Source organism: Rhinoderma darwinii, chromosome 1, assembly GCF_050947455.1.
Source record: "Rhinoderma darwinii isolate aRhiDar2 chromosome 1, aRhiDar2.hap1, whole genome shotgun sequence".
Classification (NCBI taxonomy): domain Eukaryota; kingdom Metazoa; phylum Chordata; class Amphibia; order Anura; family Rhinodermatidae; genus Rhinoderma; species Rhinoderma darwinii.
In genome coordinates, this window is record NC_134687.1 from 117,519,211 (window position 1) to 117,545,695 (window position 26,485).

The 26,485-nt window shown below is 40.2% G+C and overlaps 1 protein-coding gene across 2 annotated transcripts in view; it reads right to left on the minus strand.

The window, feature by feature from the left end:
- Nucleotides 1–13,103: 13,103 nt before the first annotated feature.
- GLRB (glycine receptor beta) overlaps nt 13,104–26,485 on the minus strand; it is a 241,980-nt gene continuing 228,598 nt past the window's right edge. For both annotated transcript variants that reach the window (XM_075860311.1, XM_075860310.1), the window contains exons 6-10: nt 24,699–24,781; nt 24,244–24,384; nt 18,017–18,169; nt 15,644–15,936; nt 13,104–13,992 (exon numbers count right to left, since the gene is read on the minus strand). In XM_075860311.1, coding sequence (XP_075716426.1) covers nt 13,696–13,992; nt 15,644–15,936; nt 18,017–18,169; nt 24,244–24,384; nt 24,699–24,781 — 967 coding nt within the window. In that variant the 3' untranslated portion in view covers nt 13,104–13,695. The remainder of the gene's footprint in view (nt 13,993–15,643; nt 15,937–18,016; nt 18,170–24,243; nt 24,385–24,698; nt 24,782–26,485) is intronic.

The following is a 26,485-nucleotide window of genomic DNA, read 5'->3' on the forward strand; positions in this document are numbered from 1 at the left end:
ATAACACAGGATCCACCATTGACAATAGGTGATCGACACAGCTCCACTCCTAACCCATCCTTCACAATGACCTCTGCACAGGTCACAGAGCATGCCTAGAAAGCTCTACCATAAAAGTTAATGGGTCACATCCTGTTCACAGGTTCCGCTGCAAAACATATCTCGAAATGCTGTTAAAAACAGTTCAGGCAAGATAGAGACACATATAATAACGTACAAAAAATAGAGTTAAAAAAAACTAAAAAAAATAAAAACAGATTAGAAAAAAAAGATTGTTTCACTGCCTGGTTTTAATTGGGAAAAAACAAAACGATAGAGGATACATTCGCTTTAAAACCTGAGAGGATCCACTCCTGATATAGGCTAACGTGATCCAAAAATGCATCAAATGTGAACCTATGTGAACAAGGCCTAAAAGGTGTGGTCCTTTCCATATGTCCTAATAGGGCACATTAATGTAATGGATGGGATTTACCCATTCAGAACGCTCTCTATTAGCTAGAGTGGGGGGTCCAGCTTCTCCTTGCATTACGTGGCTTGTTCATTTTAATGGGTGCTGTGTAATGCTTTATTCCTCTGCCAAAAACTTGTTGATGGCTTCCGGCGGCAATAACAGCTGTTCGTCAGGGAACCTTACACATGAATAGTTTGTCTAAATGAGACAAACCCTGTAAGAGATCTGTTCGCTCATATTTTTCTTCCACTCTTCCTGTGATATGTGTGAGATATGTTCTTAAAAGCCAACTTCCAGCAGTTCATCATTATACGTACATTATTTCTATATGCGTTTGGTTGTTGGGACTTACCAGAGGTGTTTATGGCAGATAGACAAGAAAATACCTCTTTTAGAACTAATATCTCGCTCATATTCTTTCACAAATTCTTACCATACAACCATTCTTCCAACATCAGATAAGATATAAATGTTTCTGTAATTTGAAAAATATTTAATCTAGTCAAGCACGAGCTGAACCGTTCCAATATTTCACCTTTATTTTACTCTTGATGTACTTTGATAACAGCTTTTGTTAGACCAAAATGTCAATACGTGTAATATTGAATTAAATGTGCAGCTAACAACATCTCGTCCAAAAAATGTCATTGTCGCCAATTTTAGAAATACTTCTAAACAATGTTTTAAGCCCCGGGCAGAGAAGTTTGAGGTAATTATTATATCATGTGTTTAAAAGAATTATATTGAAATGTTGAGCAAATGACAATTCTAATAAAACTAGAAGTATAATAAAAATGGGCATTAGTGAGGAGCATTAAAATAATGAACAGAAAGAACATCGCAGTCTAAAGACCTATGTATAGTCATGGGACTTGTTACTGATGCTTGAAAGATGTTGTGGAATTGATGTTGTTCACTGATTCTTCTAACATTAATTGTTCTTGCCAAATGTTCTAGTTTGAGCCAGACTGACCTCTATTTTTTATTTAGGGAGAAACATCACCAACTGTACTAGTTTTACAATTGAAGCTCAAGGAAATAATTTTTTCCCTGGATTTATTTCTATTAGGCCGGGTTCCCACACAGCGTAAACACTAATGAATTTCCGCAACGGAATTCTGTGTGGAAATTTCGCAGTATTTACAGTAGTAGAGAAGTAAATGAGATTTTACAAATCTTATGCCCACGCTGTGGAAACAAATTGCCGAAAAGTCATGTGGAGAGTGTTCTGTGGTGCGACTTTCAAATCTGCAGCATGTCAATTTATGCTGCGTGTTTAGTCCATAGACTTAAATGGGGAGCATAAATTAAAAGGGTTGTCCCAAGATTAAATGTTATCCCCTAACCACAGGATAGGTGATAACATGCTGATCAGTGCAGTTTAGTGTGAAGTATTGACTATAGTAAACTTTGTGTGCGTCCGCGGATTCTCTGCAGTTTTTACGGATTCCGCTGTGGAATCGCTGTACAAACCGCAGCACAACTTAAAGGTGTTGTCCTAAGATTAAATGTTATCCCTAAAATTAGAATAGGTGATAACATACTGATCGGTAAGGGTCCAACCGCTGGGACCCCCACTGATCACGAGAACGGGGGTCCCGTTCCTCCGAATGGAGCGGCAGGTCGAGCATGCGCACTGACACTCCATTCACTGTCTATGTACAGTGGTCAGCAATCACCGGCAGTGCCATAGAGAATAAATGGAGCAGTATGGCGCATGCTCAACCTGCCGCTCCATTCATTCGGAGGAACGGTACTTGTGATAGGTGGGGGTCCCAGCGGTTGGACCCCCACCGATCAGCATGTTATCACCTATCCTGTGGCTAGGGGATATTTAATCTTGGGACAACCCATTAAGTTGTGCTGCGATTTGTACAGTGATTCCACAGCGGAATTACAGTAAAAAGTGAAGAATCCGTGGGAGCACATAAGGTTTTCTATAGCTTTACACTAAATCCGCAGGTAAAATCACTGCGGAAAACGCACTATTTGCTGCAGATTTCTGTTACTAATTTACCAGATTTTTTTTTTTGCGTCTCCTACCTGTGTAATAGATCCTCAACAACCTAATGAAGATACATACCCCAATAATATAATGCACACATGCAGTTTAATTTGGTATAAACGTTTTACTAAATGTGGTCCCCAAATGTTAGGATGATAATTGTTTCCACTTTTCATCATAGCCCCTAATAATACACTGCCACTGAGTACTTTAGTTACAGGAGAAAGATAAGGCAGACAGAAAGCTGAGAAAATCCTCCCTGCTTTGTCTTGCCCTGCAGCTTTAAGGATCAGACCATTTAGTAAAAAAATAGAACCCATATAAATGTGGTTGATACAATCCTGCTGTCACCTTATAGGTTATTAAATTGTAGGAATTTAAATTGCATTAAAATCATCATCATAATGTTAACAGAAAATCCCAAATTTTTAAATCAGATCAAAAGTGTTCTTCCAACCAGCCAAAACTCAAATAACACGGCAAGGGACCATTTCTATTATAAAATTAATAACTGTGATGTCTTACTAATTGACAACTAGAGGGCGCTGATGTGCCACGTGGAAAACAGATGTGAACAGCAAAACCAGGAGCCATGGGACAGACATCACAGATATTGAAATAATCGTATAAAGGAGAATATATTCTTACTTTTATATTTAGAATGTGTTTATAAACCCCTTAAGGCTGCAGCTATTTTGGTAGTTTAGCACAAAGATTTTTTTTGTTTTTGCGTCACTGCGTTCTGAGAGCCATAACTTTTAAATTGGTACAAGAACTTTTTTTTTTCGGTACGAGTATTTAGTAACAGCACCATTTTGGGGCAAAAATAGTGTATTAAAAACATTTTATACAAAACGAAAAAGAATGCAATTTCATAATTTTTTTAATTACACTTTACCAGCGTTCATCGTGCAGTATAAAATATTAACTATATTCTGTGGGTCAGTACAAGCACAGCAATACCACATTTTTGTTTGTTTTACTACTTTTGCACAATATAAACACTTAAAAATTAATTTCCTTTTGTGTTGCCACATTACAGGAGCCCTAAAGTTTTTATTTTTCTGTCGACGGAGCTGTGTGAGGGTATGTTTTCTGTATGGCAAGATGTAGATATTATCAATACTATTTTGGGGTACAGATGACTTATTAATAATTTTTTATTTCATTTTTTGGAGTAAGGTTACAGTTACAGTATATATATATATATATATATATATATATATATATATATATCAGAGCTGTGTCTTCTAATGATTCCAGCACCTGTGTATTCATCACATGACCATGGACAGGATTTTATCAACTGGAAGAAAACAACGAATGCTTCTACTGAATAACAACAAGCAGAGATCGTGTAAACAGTGAAGAATTAATAAAGAAAGTATTAGAAAATAGTATAAATTTTACTTATAAAAAAATAACATGAATTTGCTGGAACTGGACAACCCCTTTAAGTCTAATATATGATTTGCATTAAAAGGGTATTAACAAGGTATATGCTATATAAATGGCCTGTTAAGGTGAGGGCATAGTGAGTAGCTTTAGGTGTATATACACACATTTCCATACTGGACCAGGATGCCTACTTTGCAACTCGAGGAGCACATTACACACTACATATGACTCCTTCCCTAGTTGTTGTCGAGTTGTGTATCTCCTCATTATACCAGAGTTCAATTAGAACGTAGTGTTTGGATTGGCTAAAGCACTGGCATTTTGCTTGTGCTTTTATGGATAATCGTTCTGAGCCTGCTTGTAAGCTATACGTGTGTGTGTGTGTATATATATATATATATAGTTTAGTTGATAACTTCCTTGCTTAGGCCTCATGCACATGACCGTACCCGTAATCACAGGCCGCGATTGCGGGCACGGCCGGCGACAGCCGCCCGCATTTGAAGACATGTCCTATCTCTTGCAGTACACTTCTACGTAAATAAACAGGAAGGTGTCAGTGGACAGTAGAGGTGAATGTGTCCGTAATAGCGGACCGTAATTGCAGTCCGCAATTATGGATGATTTTTACGGTCGTGTGCACGGGGCCTGAAGCTGTATAATTCCATTGGTCAGCAACAAATTGAATGTCCACATTCAGTTATTTTGTGCTTTGTAAATTGTTACTTAATATTGTTATATACATTGGGTCGCACTAATGGTAAAACAAGGAAGAAGCTAGCGATTAGAAAATGATTGGGAAAGATTGACAGACTCATCTCACTTCTGCCCATTATGCGGTCTTCAAAAAGTTTTTACAAACATGTACAACATTTTTTTTTATCAAACTCCTAATAAAAGAATGGGAAAAATTAAAATGAGGGGGACGGGACACAGTTTCAGATGTATTTTTGATAACAGAAGGGCATCTTGAGATAATGAGATGCTAGTATAGAGCAAAAAAATGCAATAAAAAAAACAACAGAAAGGAGGTCTAGTGCTTCTATCCGTATTAAAGTTATTTTTTGGGGTACCAGGGGCATCTCAACCAAGCAAGAGATAGGTCTTATGAAGTTTATAGACATAAGATGACGAAGGCCTATATGTGGGTCAGATCACACACCTCACAGATCACAGAAGGAAATAGCGACCAGTGAAAACACTAACTAAACCAGTGTCACAAACTATGATTCATTGTGATTCTTAGATCTGCACTGGAAGAATAGCATTCAAACAGAGATATAACTAAGGTGAAGTCTACTACTGAGGTGAAGCTACGGAAACAGCGTAGCTCGCATGCTACGCTACTTCCGTAACTGCTATCCACTTCTATGGGGGTTACAAAACAGCGTAGCTCAGCAAGCTACGCTGTTTTCTACTTACATGGTCGGAAATTACAAGTGGCAGCGGGAACACAGAAAGGTAGAATGAGGTTTAGGGGGCCCCATTCTAGAGATAGGTGCGGGTCCCAGAGGTGGGACCCGCATCTATCTGACATATCATGTGGATATGCCATAAATATCCCTGATGGGAAAACCCCTTTAAGAAATTCTACTAGTATTACTATGGTAACAAAAAACTTAACTATGAAATAAAAAGTGTTAACTAAAGAGCTAGAGCATTGTTGTATAAAAGACACCCAGCAACATATAATTGTATTTGTAAGGGCAGGTGTGACACAAATACAATGTTAATATGCCATCTGTCAGTAGTAGTATTGCCAAAGAGACCTAGTCTGGATCCAAATAACCATCCACATCAACGTATAAACATTAAAGAAAAAAACTAGTTAGGATGCAGATATTGATGTATTTGGTGATTTCAATCCGCACAAGATCTTCATAACAACGCTGCACCTGAAACAGAAGAAGTTGTCGTCAGAATCTCTCAGTAGTGCACCTTCAGGCCTGTAACTTCAAGAACTCATATTTAAGCCTTTACACATTTTTAATGGGTAATATATAATAAGTATTTAATATGTACAATATAAATTATTATACAAATTTCTTCTAGATCTCCTTTAACATATTTCCTGTTCTGTGAAATACTGGCTGATGGACGATAAGAACAATGGTATCACTGATAAAAAAGCTTGCTGATTATTTGGTTATATCCCTGCCAATTACTTCAATGTTGTATACCCTACTAAACTCTTTTAAATACACAGGAATGTCCAAATGTGCCCAGATGAGGCTCACTATTAGGAAACATCGCAATTTCTTGGTTTGCGTTTTGTGGTTTGCCATGATTGCTCCTGCAGCATGTTAACTTAGACCCTATTCACACAACAGGGATTCCCGGCCGTGTGATGGCCATCACACGGCCACAGTAGGAACAATAGATCCCAAATTGGGCTATTCACACGACCGTCAAAAAATGGACCATGCCCTATTTTGGGCTGTTCTCCTGGCCGCATGGCTCCCATAGAAGTCTATGGGGCCCGAGTAAAGCACGGCTGCCACTTGGATGTGATCCATGTGACGGCCATGCTTTCTACCACTCGCTCGCTTTTTTCTCCTCCTAACAGTGCGAAGTGCATGTGAGGAGGAGGAGATTTTTTTGCACCCCTGTAGGAGAGGAATCCCTAATCCCCAACCACAGCTTCGACCGAAGCTGTGGCCAGAGATTCCGCTCCAGAAGTCCCTGACCACACAGGCCCCTCTAGGTAGTGCCACACAGCCCCCTGTAGGTACCTCACAGCCGCCTTGTACATAGCAGCCCCGTAGATGCCTGCCTTCGTAGGTGGCACCCCCCCCTTCCTGTAGATAGCGCCACTGTAGGGGACTGCTCCAGGAGAAGTCCCTGACTTCACTGTCCATATATGGACAGTGACGTCATGGACTTCTCCTGGAGCGGTCCCCTGCTCCTGAAGCGGAATCCCCGGCCACAGTGGTCCCTGATTCCACTCCAGGAGAAGTCCCAGACTTCACTGTCCATATAAGGACAGTGACTTCTCTTGGAGCGGAATCACCGGCCACAGCTGTGTCAGGGACGGCTGTGACCGGGGACTCCTGTTCAGGAGAAGTCCCTGACGTCAATGTCCATATATGAACAGTGAAGTCAGGGACTTCTCCGGGAGCGGAATCACCGGCCAAAGCGTCGGCCGCTATGGCCGGGGATTCCGCTTCATGTCCCTGACGTCACTGTCCATATATGAACAGTGAAGTCAGGAACTTCACTTGGAGCGGAATCACCTGCCGTTGTGGCCTGGGATTCCACTTCAGGATTAGGGGACCACTCCAGGAGAAGTCCCTGACGTCACTGTCCATATATGACCCAACCACAGATATAGGAAGAAAAATCATTCTCATATTAGACATATTGAAAACCATACCATAGACCAGGAAACTTACACTTTTACAAAACCCTTTCCCAATTACTCCTGTTTTTTACATTCTTCCCAAAATCCACAAATCCCTTATCAATTCACCAGGCCAGCCCATAGTAGCCTCTACCGACTCCATTCTATCACCACTTTCTATTTTTCTTGAATGTTGACACCTCTCATAAAAAGAACACCTTCGTTCCTTCTAGATACTGGTCATTTTCTCCAGAACATATACGAAATTTAGCGAGTGTTGAACCACACTGCATCCTTTACCACACTTGATGTTAATAGTCTCTATATGTCCATTCAACATCATGATGGCATAGTAGCCGGCATTTGAAGACTATTACATATATCCCAATTCCAAATTTAGGGAGCATACACTGTGGTGGTTCCGCTACATAGACGACATTTTTTGTATATGGAAGGGAACAGAAAACTCCCTGATTGAATTTCTCACTGAAATTAACAACATACGGGTGGGACTCCAGTTTACACTCAACACTCACTTCCACGAAACCTGCTTTTTAGACACTCAAAAAGAATGACAGGGGTCTTTCGTCCATAGATTTATATACTAAACCAACGGATAGGAATGGCCTTCTCCACTTCAATAGCAATCATCCCAAAAAAATCTCTACCTAAATGGCAATATAAACAGGTTTTTAGAATAGTCAGACAGTGTCACACATGACACCAGACTTAATGAGATGACCGACAAATTCCAACAAAGAGGCTATCCTATAAGAGTTCTTAGACAAGAACTTACCAAAATGCTACAGGAGGAGTCTACACCTCACACTGCGTCTATGAATAAAACTCCAGCTAGGATTCCGTTCGTCCACACATATCATCCACTTGCACCCAAATTTCAACAAATAATTAGAAAACATTGGCACACTCTACACACAGCCTATCGATTGATAGAAGAATTTGCTCTACCCACAATGATGTGCTTGAAACATCCCCCCCAATTTCAGGGACAGATTAATCAGAGCAGATATTGGTATGAGCAGTAAATTACCAATACAGACATTTTTGAAATCCAGACGTAATGGTACTTTCCCATGTCTTCACTGCTCCAGTTGTTCAAATATTATTACGGGTGACAGGTTCCAACATCCACATAGTAACAAAACCTTTCCAATTACGAGCGTCTACACTTGCGAAATAAATTTTGTAATATACCTAATTAAATGTCCATGTGGCCTGGTTTACATTGGAGAAACAACGCAACATATACGAGATCGCATAGCCAGTCACAAATCTACGATTCGATGTAACAAAACCTGGTTACCCATACCAGACCACTTCCATACTGGTAACCATAATCTGTCTCAGTTAAAATTTCAAGTTATAGAGCACATCCCGAGACCACGTAGAGACGGCAATCATACACGTCGACTTAAAGAACGCGAATCCTACTGGATTCACACATTACAGACTCTGGCCACAAAGGCATTAAACAGAGAGTTTGATTTAATTACATGATTCTCTAAAAACAGATTAATATTAATCGTATTACAACTGTGACGTTACATAGCATCAATTAATTTTCTCTCTTTTCATACATCAATATCTTATTATAGCTTTATTTTTTACATTACCTATACTGTACACCATATAGTACTTCTTTAGTAATTTCATATCATCACAAGAAGAAGTTTGAGTTTATTTACAGTGGCTGTTGCCAAGACAACCATGCACAAGCACTATTAGACATAAAACGGATATTGATTTGCTTCCATCTTGGTACTCCCTACACCCTGTATTCCCAATACGTCACATAAGGGGACTTTTCAGAACCTTCTTATCTACGCCAGTTTAGAAAGGTTTGCAATAACATCCTATACTAGTGGCGGCCACTACCCCCATACTTCCCATAGACCTTACTATAACAGCGAATACATACTTCCGTAGTAATGCACCCGTTACATCACTTCCGGTGATCGGTACTGACGTACATCCGGTTCTGGGCTGACATAAGAGCACAGACCTCTCACATGCATTGCACATTGGCAAGTCTGGCAAATATCCACTTACGAATTTCCACTACATCTCCAGGTAATTTCTATTCTATTTACATCTTCTACTCTGCCGGTATTTTATGGTATGGCCTTCCATCTGGAGAATTCTTTAGCTCCCCTGCAATCTGTGTCGATATTTTTTAAACTTAATCCTGTTATAAACTGTCAATGTTACGAGCTATATCATTGGATAAGCTATTTGATATTACAAACACGAAGAAGACTTTTTTCTTTATCACTATGTACATCGGGCGTTTCTTCTTTGTGGTTCTATGTCACATTATGTAATATAACTTCTATGAATTTCTACATGATAGACGTCTACCTTTATACGAGCATTATGATGATTATTTCTGATCTCAAACACGTATGCCGTATTAAAACTTAATCCTGTCTTTTCCACAGCGGCAGTGATAACACGGCCGAAACTTCAATTAAGTCACCATAATTCATGCATTCATATAAAAATGCTGATTATATATGAAGTAATACATGATATACAGCTTTGTGAAAATAAATCAATTTAATTTGCAATATATCTACTTGCCTTTTTGTGAGTGGTGGGGCATATCAAGACTTTCCATATATGGATAGTGACGTCAAGGACTTCTCCGGGAGCGGAATTCCCGGCCACAGCTTCGCCAATGCTGTGGCCGGGGATTAGGGATTCCGTTCCTGCAGGGAGCAAAAAATTATCCTCCTCCTCACATGCACTTCGCACTGTAAAGAGAGCGAGCGGCAGAAAGAACCGCCGTCACTCGGATCACATCCAAGTGGCAGCAGTGCTTTACTCGGCCCCAATAAACTTCTATGGGAGCCGTGCGGCCGGGAGATCAGCCCAAAATAGGGCATGGTCCATTTTTTGACGGCCCGGTTTACCGGGTCGTCAAAAAATCAATCGTGTGAATAGCCCCATTTGGGGTCTATTGTTTCTACTGCGGCCATTTGACGGCCGTTTTTTGAGCGGCAGGGAATCCCTGTCGTGTGAATAGGGCCTAAGGGGCTTTTTACACCAGCCAATTATCGGGCAAATGATCGTTCACAAAAAACTTGTTCCCGATAATTGCCCTCTGTAAACAGGGCAACGATCAGCCGATCAACGAGTAAAGGCTCGTTCATCGGCGGATTGTATTGATTAGGCAACCTAAAATAATATCAGAGTCGGCAGCCGACATGATAGAAATGCATGGGGACGAGCGATCGGAGTACTGAGTACTCGTCCACATACATTACTGATAATAGCTCCTTGTAAAAGGAGAAACCGAGCGCCGATAAACGAGCTGTCTTGTTGATGGGCGCTCGTCAGGCCGTGTAATAGGATCTTAAGGGTTGACAACAGATGTCGCAGACAGTAGCAATGTGGAATGTGTAATCTAACACACAGGAGACATGGGTAAATCAAATACCCTGTGCTATTCTTAGTGATTTATAGATTTTCTATGGATCATAATGTACGGTCTGTAGTAGGAATGCTGTAACCCATTGCCGAGGTGCAGGGAAATTGTGGGGAATTTAACTTTTAAATAAGAATTTGTCATCCAAACCAGAGGTACATTTTAATATTTCTGCCAACTTGTAAGAATACCCCTAATAATTTCACGGATATTTTCTTGTTCTTTAGATTTGTAGTAGTCTTCTTTCATCTTGGCCGTACACGTCTTTCACATATCTTTATCTTGTCGTGCAAGTTTAAATATTTGGACTGGAAATCAGGATAATGCCAAAGCACCAATAAGCGATGTACTGTTATTATTGTATGGTATTTTACTCAGTTGGCAAATATAACATTTTTATGAAGTTTTAAGAAAACGATCATTGACACAAATTGGCTGAAAGGCGCATATTGTTTTAGATCATGGGCGTTTTGTTTTTTTTAAACACCGCATGCCCTATTCCGCAGGGTTTTCTCCCATGTGTAGATGTACCATAAGGCCTTGTTCACAAGGAGGAAAATTCATGTGGATTCCGATGTGTTTTCCGTGCTGTAATTTACATGTATTACGCTTATAAAATGGATTCCATTGTTTTAAATCGGAAACCGCCTCATTGTTCATGGGGGCGGAACTTTTGTCATGCGCAATTGAAAACAGTGTTGCTGGAAAAAAACAATGTCACTTCTTGACGCGATTTCTGCGAAAGAGCAGCATTGAATAGCCACACGCAGAACAGCCTCATTGAATGGGGCTAATCTGCGTGCAGATCCAAGGCTGTTTAAACTGAAAAACGACAGCAGAAATCTGAGGATTAGCTTTGGGTTTCTGACGATTATTGTCTGCCATATCCATGTTGGATTTTTCCAAATTAAAAACCCTTCATGTGAACATGGCCTAAGGGTGGAATCACACATGCAGTTTTAGATGCAGTGGATCCAAAAAGAAGGAAAAGTATAAAGGATACTTCCCATTTCTTTTGTATCCACTCCTGTTTTTGAGGCGGTTTATTCAGCCGAAGACGGCATGTGTGATTCCAGCCTAATAGGTACTCAAAGCTTGGGGCTCACGGACCAGAAAGAGAAACATTTCTAGAATTCCTTTCTATTTGCCAGGTATCGCATGACTTTTCTAGTCTTCACAATAATGTCTTTATGTTAGAGTTTATGCACATTGCTGTATAACGGATACGTGTTGTATGAAACCGTCATATGGCACCCCTAGACTGCCACGTGACTATATTGTACCTTTTATTTTGAGGCACACAGTTTTTTTTCTTATGGATTCCGTATTAAATCAGTGTGGGAAAAAAAATGGTGTCATGTTTAATTGTACGCTGTATTACTGAGGTAGAAAGTGACTCATTAAATCACCATCCAAGCGCACATGGAGGTCTATTAACCCCGTATGGACTGTGTGTGCTGCTGTATAGGGTCAGTGCACATGGGTTTGCCATGTGCATAAGCTCTTAGCTAGTGGTGTGGTTATGCTCACAAATATTATAAACGCAAGCGGATATGAAAACACTAAGTGTTTGGGCATCCACTTGGCAAATTACGTTTAATGTAGATAAATGTAAAGTTATGCATCTGGGTACCAACAATCTGCATGCATCCTATGTCCTAGGGGGAGCTATACTGAGGGAGTCACTTGTTGATAAGGATCTAGATGTACTTGTAAAATCATAAACTGAATAACAGCATGCAATGTCAATCAGCTGCTTCAAGGGCCAGCAGGATATTGTCGTGTATTAAAAGAGGCATGGACTCGCGGGACAGGGATGTAATATTACCACTTTACAAAGCATTAGTGAGGCCTCATCTAGAATATGCAGTTCAGTTCTGGGCTCCAGTTCATAGAAAGGATGCCCTGGAGTTGGAAAAAATACAATGAAGAGTAACGAAGCTAATAAGGGGCATGGAGAATCTAAGTTATGAGGAAAAACTAAAAGAACTAAACCTATTTAGCCTTGAAAAAGACGACTAAGGGGGGACATGATTAATTTATATAAATATATTAATGGCACATACAAAAAATATGGTGAAATCCTGTTCCATGTAAAACCCCCTCAAAAAAACAAGGGGGCACTCCCTCCGTCTGGAGAAAAAAAGGTTCAACCTGCAGAGGCGACAAGCCTTCTTTACTGTGAGAACTGTGAATCTATGGAATAGTCTACCACAGGAGCTGGTCACAGCAGGGACAGTAGATGGCTTTAAAAAAGGGTTAGATAAGTTCCTAGAACAAAAAAATATTAGCTCCTATGTGTAGAAATTTTTCCCTTCCCTTTTCCCATCTCTTGGTTGAACTCGATGGACATGTGTCTTTTTTCAACCGTACTAACTATGTAACTATATAAATATACATGTTATGTTTGTTTAGCTTACAATATAGATCAGCTGAGACACAATTAATTTACAGTTTTTAATAGATTTTTTTTACACATTAAGTTTCAGCTTACGCAAAGGATACAGCGTTTCTTAAATAGATTATTTTACAAAAAATAGTCTTTGATCATTTATCTTACACCTTGACAAGAGCCTTATAATCTATTTTAAATATGAAGTCAGTATATTTATATATATATGATGAACTGTACATTATTTCTGGACAAAGTGCAAACCAAACGCATATATTTTCCTTTGAAAAGAATAAGGATCGATCTTTAAACACTACATATATTGATCAATGCTTTGAATGAGGCTTAACGTGCACAAATCTCTTTTGAAAGCATCTCATAACTTTTCATATTAAAACAGTAGAGGTTGGGGGTTTAATGTAAGCATTACTCATAATCATGTTTATAGCAGAAACCTTACACTTATATACATCATTTTAAGCACAGACATTGCAGTGTCATGCTTCCATTAAAACAAAAGCCAATTTTCGTTACAGCTGCATGGCATCTACAATGTAAGATATTGCTTTGCAAACGTAGACAAGATCACAGGTTGGCTTTAAAGAGTGTGAGGGTAATGGCCACTTGTTTTGTGAACTCAAAGTGAGAAATAGAGTCATCATAAATATACCAGCCAATATATGACATTAAAGAACAAGAATGTGAAAGGAAATAGTGCCCTTGAGTAAAGGTCAATCCGTTTGGCCTCAGATGGAATGACCGGCTTGGCTGGAGGCGGCTTTTTGTTGTTCTTTGCTTGAGATTTTCCCAACCCGTTGAGGACTTCAATTGGTTTTCCATAACAATCATAATTGGACAATTCAAAATCTCTGGGCAAGCTTCCAACAATGCTGAAGTCGTTGGATCTCAGATCGGATTTAGACGTGCATACTTTTTTGCATCTCGTTTCTGCAACCTGGGAATAATAAACAGCAAGCTAAATTATTGATCTAAGAATGTTAGAAATAAACATCAAATAGCAAGGGTTATACAAGTGAGCGCATACTGGGAAAAAAAAGACTCAATTTTCAAAGACGCCTCTGCACACGGACATTCAAACTCTGGTGGCTGGGAACAACGTGAGTAGAAACATTCTCTGTAAAGCTCTGTGGAATATACAACATAAAAAACGTCTAATAAATAATCAATCATATATATATATATATATATATCCATCCATCTCCAAGCAGCCTCAAGGGGAGGCTACTAAATAATCTGTGGAAATAACTGAACCTCTTAAAAGTCCAAAGTGCAAGGAAAACAAACCCGCTGAATATTTGCAAAAATATAAAATTCTTTACCAGAACTTCCCATACATTAACGTTTTTAATCCATGTATTAAAATACTGACACCATAATCTCAGATTTGTGTTAATCCAAATCGAAATTGTTCATACTGTATGTAGCATACAGCGTATTCCGCTAGCTGAAATATGTGAAGATAATCCATTAGGCGCACACTAAATTAAGAAGAAAATATTTCTGGTGATTACTGATTTGGACAGAAGGACTTTTTGCTTGATTGTGATGTATACATTTATTAATAATGTCACGTGTGATAAAAAGCAATGTTACATTTGTGAAATAAACGCTAAATTTTATTATACTATAACTGCGCACAGTAGTCTGAATGTGAAAAATCAAAATTAAAATCAAGCTCGCTACACCCTAAAGAAGCACTTAAGCAGAAACCCAACTTTCCATCATTGCATCCCCCACCGGATTGTCTGTCCAGCTTTGGACTTCTTTCATGTATATTGTACTCACTTCCCTGCAGTTCAGCCTCCTAGCGGCTTCTGATCCACCACCATTTTGAATTTTACCCTACTTTCTCTTCCTATGTACTATGTTATCAATCCCATCATGCCTCAGCATAGCATAACACGAGCAGCTAGAGCCAGTACCTGCTTGGAGAACCGTGTGGTTATCCTTCTCCCTAGATTCTCCTATAGAAATGATAAGATTATAACTATAGAGTAAGGGAGGAAGATGTGATCTTAATTATAATCATGTGACAGGAGCCTGTCCAATCATCAGCACTAACTGAGATAGGAGTTTGTGTCTCCTCCTTTGAAGAGCCTGTGTGGAACGGTCGATGCAGTTTCATCATACAGGAAGTTCTGGTGCCAGTATGAGTGACACTAAGATCCCCATAGACTTATGTAAAAAATCGTGTCACCGGAGTTTGATTCAGACCGTTGCTATGTAACCGCCCCTGTGTGATAAATATTGGTAGAACCAGCAAGAAAAAGAACAGGTAAGAGACTGACACTCATGAAAACGGTCTAACAGCAAAACGGTATTTGTTACTCATAGCAACCAATTACAGCACAGCTTATTTTTATTATAGTTCTGTGGGCAACAATGACAGTTTTGATGTTAGAGAGGTTTTTATGAATCTTCCCGATGGAATTCCTCAAAAGGACACATAGCAAACTTTCTTTTTCGTTGGACTTTACCTTTTGATATACTTATTAAATGTTGTGTATAATCTATAAAAAACAAAAAACAAACATGCACATCTGCCTTAATGCTAAATGTATATTTTATAGTAACAAGATACATACTTGCAATGTGCTGATATGAACAGGTGTACCAGTCCCATTCACTGTATTCTTTTTCGCAGCATTGGGACCCTTTCCTTCTGCTTGCTCAGCCTTTGCAATTTTGGCTTTCTCTGCTTCAATCCTCTTTGGGCTGTTCAGGAAAACCTGGACTACAGCATACTCAACAAGAGAGGCAAAGCCAAAAAGAAGACAAGTAATAAGCCACACATCAATGGCTTTCACATAGGACACCTTCGGCAGTTCTTGTGCCAGGGTGGTACACTCTGACGCCAAGCTCAGAACTGAAAATATACCTAGAAGAAAAAAGCAAACAGAAAACCGGTGTAGAACATATTTATTTCCAGAAATTTATATAGTCTTGATCATTTCTGTAGCGATGTGTGAATGAACTTAATATAAATTAATTCAATCAAATACGTCTCTGTATCGGCTTACTGTGTATTTTCTCTATCTAACATACACTAGGGTTCAGTTCAAATAAATCCAATAAACCTATAATTATGTTTTTTGGAGGTATCATCGTAAACCCCTGTATCCAGCTGAAACCTACACTTGCACACGGAGAACATATAAACTCTGGTTGAATCTACACTTGGGACCCTCTTTATTTTAGCGTGAATTTGCAAAAGAAAAAGCAATTATTAAACAAAATAAACTTTTGGTCCTTTTTGTACAATTTACCCCTAATAAAACTGAAAAATGGAAAAAAAAAATAGTGTTGTAAAAATGAAAAAAACAAAACAGACATATATGAAAAAAGACAAAAATGATTATTATGGCACGACAAATATAAAAGGTACGGCCATTGAACCACGATGAGCACAGAATATTATTTCCACATGACTCGAATTTAAATAAAAAATGCAGGTGATTCAGGTTGTACAGGATCACTGACACCTAGATCGCAAACTTTGGTGAAATCTAAGTGATGTGAAGGACAGAGCCTTCATGGCCTTGGTGGATAACCATCTCAAATGAAGTTTGGACACGTTTGCGGCAGATTATCAGAAACCTGAATTTCAGAATCGTAATAGAGAAATGTGAAGACATTTCATCAAAGAATAAAACAAAGAGAAATAATTCTGTATTTATAGGTGGATATTGACTGCGTTCTTATATAATATTTAAAAATGATATGACCGGAAATGCTATTGAATGCACTAATGCTCCTTCCTTTGCTACTCCTGTTTGTTCTTCTCTTTCCCTGTGAACCACGGCCTCTCTGTAAACAAAGGTCAATCAGAAAAATCTGTCTTAAATATCCTTTGGGGAATGATAAAAATAAAATGGTTAGAAAAACAAATTGGAAGACAATGAAAAGAGTACACCCATAGACACACAGAAAGCAATGCATAATATTTCACTCAATAGCAGAGGTAAGTGATCATGCAAATCTTACAGTTCGTTGCCAATGAAGGATGATGGTCATGTGATGATGGATTTCCCTGGCCACATTGATGTTCCACATATAAAGAACTTATGTCAGACACACATATGAGAATGTTTTACTTATGGAATGATCTGAAAATGAAAAATATTGGCAGCAAAAAATGATGAAAAGATTATCAGTCTCCTTCACAATGATATGTTATATGTATTCTTTTACATAAGGCATTAACACAATGTTCTATCACTTCCAAAATCATACTAGGGCCTGTATTGTATTTGAAGGGGATTTCCTACGTTAGACATTTATGGACTATTAATGGGACGCACCATAAATATCTGATATCTGGGACCTGCACCTATATCTAGAATGAGGGTCATCTGACCCCCATCCTGCCTGCTGAGGCATCCGCCAGATCCAGGAGAATAATGGCCACGCATGCTCGGCTGATTGCGTACGTCTTTTAGAACAGAATGCTTAGAGCAGTGCGGCCATCTCTCCATTCATTCTTCGCCTCAATGTGAGTGACCCCTTTTCTGGAGATAGGTGTGGGTCTAGTCTCTGGGATCCATCAGACAGTTATGACATATCCCGCGGATATGCCATAACTGTCTAATTTGGGAATAACCCTTTAATAGAAATATTACCAACACAATAGCGCCAATCGTAAGAGTCATAGTAAGAGTCAAGTTATATGTTCTACATGAATAGAGTTGGTTATCATTAATGTATTTGTCAATACTAATTGGGTCCCATAGAACATCTCAGAGTGGAACAGAGAAAAATTGTCATTTTAAGGATGCTGTCAATGGACATGCAGCGCAGTTCATTCCAGTGGTTGCCACAAGAAGTGTAGATATGAAGAGGTAACTGGAAAATTACCATGTAACCAATCTCTTCATAAATAAACTAGTTCCCCCTTTTTGATCAAAATGACTTTGATTTGTGCTAGATGGTGGATACCAATACATTTTAATATAGATTACCCAGTGGTACTCGGGCAGCACTAGCATCAGGGTTGATCCAGAAAGACAGCCAAGAAAGGACAACAATAAGGAGGGTAGGTGCATAGACACCCATCATATAGAATCCAACCTGTCTCCTCAAGGTGAAGATGACCTCTACGCAGGTGTAGTAGCCTTGAAACAAAACAAAGATCATGCTCATTGTATGCTAATTATTTTAATAAAATAACATTGTAGTGCAATGATGATTGATTGTTTTACAGCAACAGTAAAAGGGTTTGAAAGTTCTGTTTACATGTGAATGATACAAGTCATTTTATGAAAGCAATAACGTGACACAATTCTAAATGTTGGATAGGAAGCTGCATATCCAGCAAGTAGTTAAATCCAGCATCCTACATGAATAATGAATTATGGCAATATCACAAGTTCCTGCAGAGTTGTAATGTTGCCAGAATAACACTGATGCCCTAACCTCATATCTATAGCTACTCTAAATTTATTTTTGTTCGCTTCATCTTTGTAAGAGCAACTATAGAAACAACGGGTATTAATATCAATGGTATGGTAAATGTTTTTTTGTTAAATGGTGAGTTCACACTGAGTTTCTTGACACGAAAAACGTGCCAAAAAACGTCCGAAAATGCCTCCCATTGATTTCAATGGGAGGCGGAGGCGTTTTTTTCCCGCGAGCGGAAAAAACAGCTCGCGGGAAAAAGAAAGGGACATGCCCTATCTTCGGGTGTTTACGTCTCTGATCTCCCATTGACATCAGTGAAAAACGCAGCGAAAATCGGCATTCAGGCAGAGCAAATTCTGCCTGCAAAAAACTCTGTGTGAACCCAGCCTTAAAGAGGCTCTGTCACCAGATTTTGCAACCCCTATCTGCTATTGCAGCAGATAGGCGCTGCAATGTAGATTACAGTAACGTTTTTATTTAAAAAAAACGAGCATTTTTGGCCAAGTTATGACCATTTTTGTAGTTATGCAAATGAGGCTTGCAAAAGTCCAAGTGGGCGTGTATTATGTGCGTACATCGGGGCGTTTTTAATACTTTTACTAGCTGGGCGCTCTGATGAGAAGTATCATCCACTTCTCTTCAGAACGCCCAGCTTCTGCCTGATCACTGCTGTGACGTCACTCACAGGTCCTGCATCGTGTCAGACGAGCGAGGACACATCGGCACCAGAGGCTACAGTTTATTCTGCAGCAGCATCAGCGTTTGCAGGTAAGTAGCTACATTGACTTACCTGCTAACGCCGAGGCTGCTGCAGAATCAACTGAAGCCTCTGGTGCCGATGTGTCCGACACGATGCAGGACCTGTGAGTGACGTCACAGATCTGCACTGCCAGAAGCTGGGCGTTCTGAAGAGAAGTGGATGATACTTCTCATCAGAGCGCCCAGCTACCGTGTTTCCCCGAAAGTAAGACAGTGTCTTACTTTCTTTTTATCCCCAAAAGCCCCACTATGTCTTACTTTCGGGGTATGTCTTATATTGGAAAAAAATATACCGTAGCATACGTCCTGGATGACGTTTCAGGCCATGTGACCGCTGCAGCCAATCACAGGTCAATCACAGGCTGCAGCGGTTACATGGACTGCCGCGTCATCCAGGGATGTCGGGCTGGATGTGAAGAGAGGGACGCGTCACCAAGACAACGGCCGGGTAAGTATGAATTTCTTTAACTTTTATTACAGAAAAGGCTGTCCCTTCTCTCTATCCTGCATTACCGTATTTCGGCGCGGTGACGTATGGAGAGGGGGGCGGCGCGGAAGTGGGCAGGAGGCGGCAATACCCCCGTGTTTCCCCGAAAGTAAGACATATGTCTTACTTTCGGGGTACGGCTTATATTAGCCGACCCCCCTGAAACCCCCGATACGTCTTACAATCGGGGGTGTCTTACTATCGGGGAAACACGGTAGTAAAAGTATTAAAAACGCCCCGATGTACGCACATAATACACGCCCACTTGGACTTTTACTTTTAAACACACCCACTTGGACTTTTGCAAGCCTCATTTGCATAACTACAAAAATGGTCATAACTTGGCCAAAAATGCTCGTTTTTTAAAAATAAAAACGTTACTGTAATCTACATTGCAGCGCCTATCTGCTGCAATAGCAGATAGGGGTTGCAAAATCTGGTGACAGAGCCTCTTTAAATGCACTTTAGCAACCATTTTTTTTATTACTTCAATGCATATTAAGAGGGAAAAAAAAACATGACACAACTTTGCAAATATTTGAGATTAAAAAGATAGCAAAATGTTGTTTCTACAGCTCTTAGGAGGAATTATGTGTCTTGTGTCTCCATGGATACAGACTAGAAAACAAACCGTGTGTGTATTCGGGATTCCCCAATCATGTGTTACTTTACTCCCTCTGCCCACTCTTCTTGCTAAACTACAGAATGTAGAAGAGGAGTCAGATGGGAGGGTGTAAAGCTGCCCATACACATATAAAAATATCGGACTCCATGTGTCCAACTGATCGTACGTTGAATCATTCATACAAACAAACCCACCATCTATATGATTATTTATATATACACACACACACACACACACACACACACACACACACACACGATTTCCCACCTCATAGAGGTCGCCTTGTCGTGGCAGGTGGGCTCACACGATTTGATCAAAATGTGCGCTAAGAACCTCCCTATTGTAAGTAGATTTAGAAGTAATGCATATTTATTTAGATTTAGTGGCTTAGGTTACATTAGTGTTCGCAGTGTGCTGTCACCATTTTCTTGAGTGATTATATATATATATATATATATATACATACATATACATACACACACACACACACACACACATCAAAAATGATCAGTCATATTTTTCAGCAGGCACTCTTTTCCTGCTGAGTAATATACTTTCCACAACCTGCGAAGAATACTAGGGAAGGGAATTGACAACTGCTTTACACATATTTCTGGCTAGAAAAATAGTTGTCATGTTTTATATGAATGCAATCGACTGTCTGACAAAACACGTGTTCGCTAAATTGGCACCATATGGACATGGACCAGAACACCTAGGAGAATTTTCATATATGGCTGGAAATGCACTTTAAAGACAGTAAGTACCCTAACGAAATGTGTTAGAGCAATAACCAATGTTTTTTCAAGAAGATTACATAGGATAACAAAACAGTAGTGTTAATATATTAACAGTAGTGACATTAGAAGCTATGTATAGTACTAATAATAATAATAATAATAATAATAATAACAACTTGCTTTTGACTGTAAATTTTTGTCTCATTGTGCCCCATATGCACAGAATTTCCACATATGCTGTATGAGAACACGAAGCATTGTATTACAGGGCACTAACATACAAATATATTGAATAAATGTTCTCACAAGTATGACAAATGTGTCTAAACACTGATCTCAAATATACTTGTCCACACAACACACACTTAACAGATTTACTTGGCACGATGTCCTATCAGCTGTAGTGCGACATTTCATCCTTTATAAAAGTCTTTCTACTATGTATGACTGCAGTTTTCTGCTGTAGAAAGAGTTGCACGCATGCTATGCATAAAAGTGCATGGCTGTTCTACTTTATGCCACGTTCTTGGTTGGAGAGCTGTTTGACAATCGTAAAAGTTAGTAAAGAGCAGTAAACCTTATATACATATGTGCGGTCAGTCGGAAAGCGCTGGCCCCAGCCTCCTCCTCAGGAGACGCCAGCCCTCGCTTCCACTCATTTCAGCTGAATCTCGTAGGGTGCGCGCGCACGCTCGTGCCCGCTCTTAAAGGGACAGCGCACGCACCGGACTTTGATGAACATCTGGCTGTGAGTACCCTGGACTATAAGTGGGGTCCAGCCCCCTGCTTTGATGCCTGATCGTTGTTGTTGTTTGCCTAGTTTGTCTATGCAATGGTCTCCTAGTGTTCCTGTTCCTGCATTCCATACTATCCTGGTCGATTACTGTGCTGAGCCAAAGTCGTGCCGTACTGTATACCACGCCTGACCTGCTTCACCTCACCGGACGTCTACCTGCTGCCTAGTCCCAGCTGAGCCTGCCTTGCTACTGTCCGAGCAGCCACAGGTACCTATACAAACTATAGACATTGACCTGCGCCCTGTTGGCCAGCTGCCATACCGCCAAGGCGGTACGGCCCAGTGGGTCCACAGACCCTTCATGACATGTGCCTGGTTCATTTTTTACTACATAAGCAAGTCATAAAATTGTTGCTGCTGATTCTTATACATAACATTCTGTATGTTTTGATATAGGAAATGTCTCATCATAGACATTGTCTAGTGTCTGTTCCACAGTGGTTAGACCGATGCGACATCCCGGTAATTGCTAGAACGAAGTGCCAGCAGCGCTAGCAAAGTACCGTGCCACTTTCTCTGGTTGGATCCACTCCGCTTTTTCGAGGCAGCTGCATGTACGTTCATTGACTGTAATAGCTATCCATGTGGCCCCCAAAAAACCTAATCCAAGCCGACAAGAGACAGTGGCATGGTGCTTTCCTAGCGCTGCTGGCAATTTGTTCTAGCGATCCAGAGGGGTCTCAGCAATTGGACCCCCACTGATCAGACATTGTTGGCATATGTCAATGATATGCCACCAATTTCTACCATGAGAAAACCCATTTAATACTGGCATCTATATGCAGTGATTGCACTTTTTATTTCTTTACTGTAGAGATCCAAGTTCCCCGGGCACAGAAATCCATGGTTTTTAACTTTACATTTTATCTGACCTTTTGAAAACGCAGTACAACCTAGCACACGCTGGTAGAGATCAATGCTCAGGTTTCTAGAGATCATACAAGGAGGTTCGACCCATATTATACTTCTTTCTTTTTTTTTTTTATCAAACTCCGTAATTACTTGGCTTTGAATTAAAATATCTGTAAAGAATAATATTGAGGTGACTCTAGGTATGCTGGCACCTTGATGTCTGCATATAGACATATTTTACTGTTATAAGTGGTTGCAGTAGCAAGTATTCATGAAAATATGTGATTAAGGTCCCGCTAATGATATCGGGATACCAATAAATCTTGGTTGTGGCTGGGGGAAATCATTACTGTGAATATTTCATGAAGAGAATATTTAATAAGTGCAATTTAGGAGGATGTGAACAGAAGGTGGCCTTGATATCCTGAACATCAATTTGATCATTTTGGCAAATAGTCAATCTCTTTTAATGGAAGATGGGAACGTGAGTTGACACCAGGGATTGACAACCTTCAGCAATGCAGCGGTTGTTGAACTATAGTACCTATGATAGTCTAATACATCACTTGTGCTTTCCAGACTCCTACAGTTTGATTTTGGTGCTTTAATAGCCGTGCTGAAAGTTCTGTGGTCATAAACTCACAATGTAACGTCCTTTATTCTTAATAAATTGCAAGGGGTGCATTATACCTTAGCAGACAGAAGGGGGCGCTTCCTGGCAATTACTGGCTTATCGACGTGCTGCTCTCTCTCAGGTTACCTTTCTCCTTCTCTTAGATCCAGTCAGCACTTCCGTCTCAGGGGGAGCTTCAATGTCAATGAACAGCGATCCCCCTTTTTCTTTTAAAAGACATTCTGTGATTTAGTATACCTTCTCTAATGCAGAAACAATTATTAAGTTGACTTCATACGAGGCAGATTTGTTGCAGAAATGTCTGCGACTGTCCCATTTATCTGAATGTGGCTTGCAGCAATCCATGTACATGCTGCAGAAACAACCCCATTTAGATGAATAGAACGTTTTTTCAGTAGTAGACTTTTCTTCAACAAATCTGCCACGTGTGAATATACCCTAAAGAGGAAGTGGAGTTTTTAGTCATCAATTGACATGAATTTCCCCTCTACTCTTGTTAAAGAAGTTCTGCAGCATCTGGGGGAATGTATTATGCCTTGTTCATGCCATTTGGTGCAGATTTTAAAGATCAGCTAACACACGTGAACAGAAGGGGCAGTTCATGTAATTTCCAAGCAGTTCCCTGCTCTATAGAATGTCTAGACCATTGGCATAATCTGCAAAATCCGTCCCTTCTGTATATTCGAACCAGATATCCAGATCCAATGAACCAACATTAGTGGATGGTAGCAAATGTAGGTAGACAAGTATACAATGGTTGTGTCAGTTAATAGATGATTTCTGTTCTTAAGCTATAAGCTTGCAACAGTATTGAGGAACTCTTCTATAATGTATGTGACACCTACCAAGGCTAGATTTTTAATGTACTATATAAATAGACTTGAATACTACTCACCGGTGCCTTTGTAGAACTTCGTACAATTACCATATTCAATATCTTCGGTTTTAATATCAAACTGAGGCAAAGCAATCTTTTCCATCTGAACAGGGTCCCCTGGCTGCCAAATAAACCGCAAATCATCCGTTGTGTATCCAACTATATGGCAAACGAAAAGATTTCAGAGATATAAAGATCTATTTATTTACCTTCCTCAAAGCCTCAATTATTTGTGCTGAATGCACTTTTGGGGCTAGAAAGTTTTTTTTCTTTTTTAATGCTCATTGGTCATATAGCACTAACATATTGCACAGTGCAGTACACAATCACTCACACCAGGCCCTGTCTTGGGAGGGGTAATACCTTTAGGTCACATACCCACACATATATACTGTATGAGATTACATGTAATGTACAAGGTTTTAAACATAGACCTCTATGAATCACAATAAAACACATATTCTGGTACGTACAACTTTCCAGCTGCATCTTGCAACGCTGAGTATCCATTGGAAATAATGTTAAGTCCAAGGGACAGGATAAAGTAATGGACAACCTGAGTAAAAATATAAAAAAAAGTATAGTAAGAATAGTGGACAATGAATTGAGGCTCTAAAGGGGCTTTCTGTATTTATGAAAATAAGATTAAAAGCATTATTTCCATTTTATAAAAGTGATGGCATATTATTAGGATACGCTATCATTTCTAATTGGTGGGGGTCCAACCTCTAGAACCCCTACCAATCCTGAGAATGAAAGGACCTTTTCACTGTTTCTCTGCACGGTGCCCCCCCACCCCCCGGCCAGGAGAACCGTGGTGAAGGGAATATTTAGAAAAGGACTCAACGCTAAATCTGATCTGCAGTCCCTTCATTCTTAGGATCGGTTGGGGTCCCAGAGTAATAGCATATCCGTGAAATATACCATCACTTTATAAGATGGAAATAACCCCTTAATTATTGTATTATGAAAAGTACTGCAAACATTGATACACTGAATAAGCCATTAATCTGGGTGAACAGCACATGATCAGGACAGGTTTGCAGCCTCAGGATGTAAACAAGAAAGACTAAAGGCCCTATTACACGGGCCAATGATCGGGCAAAAGAGCGTGCATATGAACGCTCGTTACCGATCATTGTCCTGTGTAAACAGGGCAACGATCAGCCGATGAATGAGCAAATGCTTGTTCATCGGCTGATCTGCTCTTTTATGCAGCAATAAAAATTATCCTGGTCGGCAGCACATCTTGTATAAACAGGGAGACATGATGTAAATATGGGGACGAACGATCAGCATAATGAGAGATCATCCCAATACATAGCCAATCATTGCTCCTTGTGAAAGGAGCAAACGACTGCCGATCAACGGGCTGTCTCATTGATCGGCACTCGTTTTCACGGCCCATATCGGGCCACGTAATAGGACCTTAGGGCCAAGTTCACACTGTGTTTTTTTACGCTGATTTTGACACGGAAACCGCGCCAAAGACTATTTTTCCCCAGTAAGTCTTTGTTCGCTCACGGGAAAAAAAAAGCGTCATGCCCGATCTTAGGGCGGTTTCCGCCTCTAAATCTACATTGATCGTTTTGCATATACTTAAGGCCCCATGCCCACTTCAGTTTTTTCCTTCAGGGTGCTATCCGTTTTTGTCACTGATAGCACCCTGAACCCATTCATTTCAATGGGGCCATGCACATTTCAGTTTTTTTGACGGTCCGTTGCTCCGTTCCGATCCAAAGTAGAGCATGTCCTACTTTGGTCCGGGATTCCGTGACCGTGAGGCCCATGCAAGTCAATGGGGCCGTCAAAAAAAACTGAAGGCACACGGAAGGCATCCGTGCGCCGTCCGTGTGTGACGGACCCGTTGTCTAGCCACCGCCGGGCGGGCAGTAAAACATAACAGAAATATTACACTAATCGGCAGCCACTTTTCTCTATCAATCACTGATAGAGAAAAGAGGCTGCTGATTAAAAATAAAATAAAAATCAGGTCATACTTACCCGGTCGTTGTCTTGGTGACGAGTCACTCTTCTTCCTCCAGTCCAACCTTCCACAGTGACGCGGCAGCCTGTGATTGGCTGCAGAGGCCGCTGCAGCCTGTGATTGGCTGCAGAGGCGGTCACGTGAGATGAAGCGTCATCCCTGGAGGCTGGCCTTCTGACGTCATCCTGACGTGCGTGACCGCCACTACAGCCTGTGATTGGCTGCAGCGGCGACATGGATGAAACGTCATCGCTGGAGGCCGGACAGGAGGAA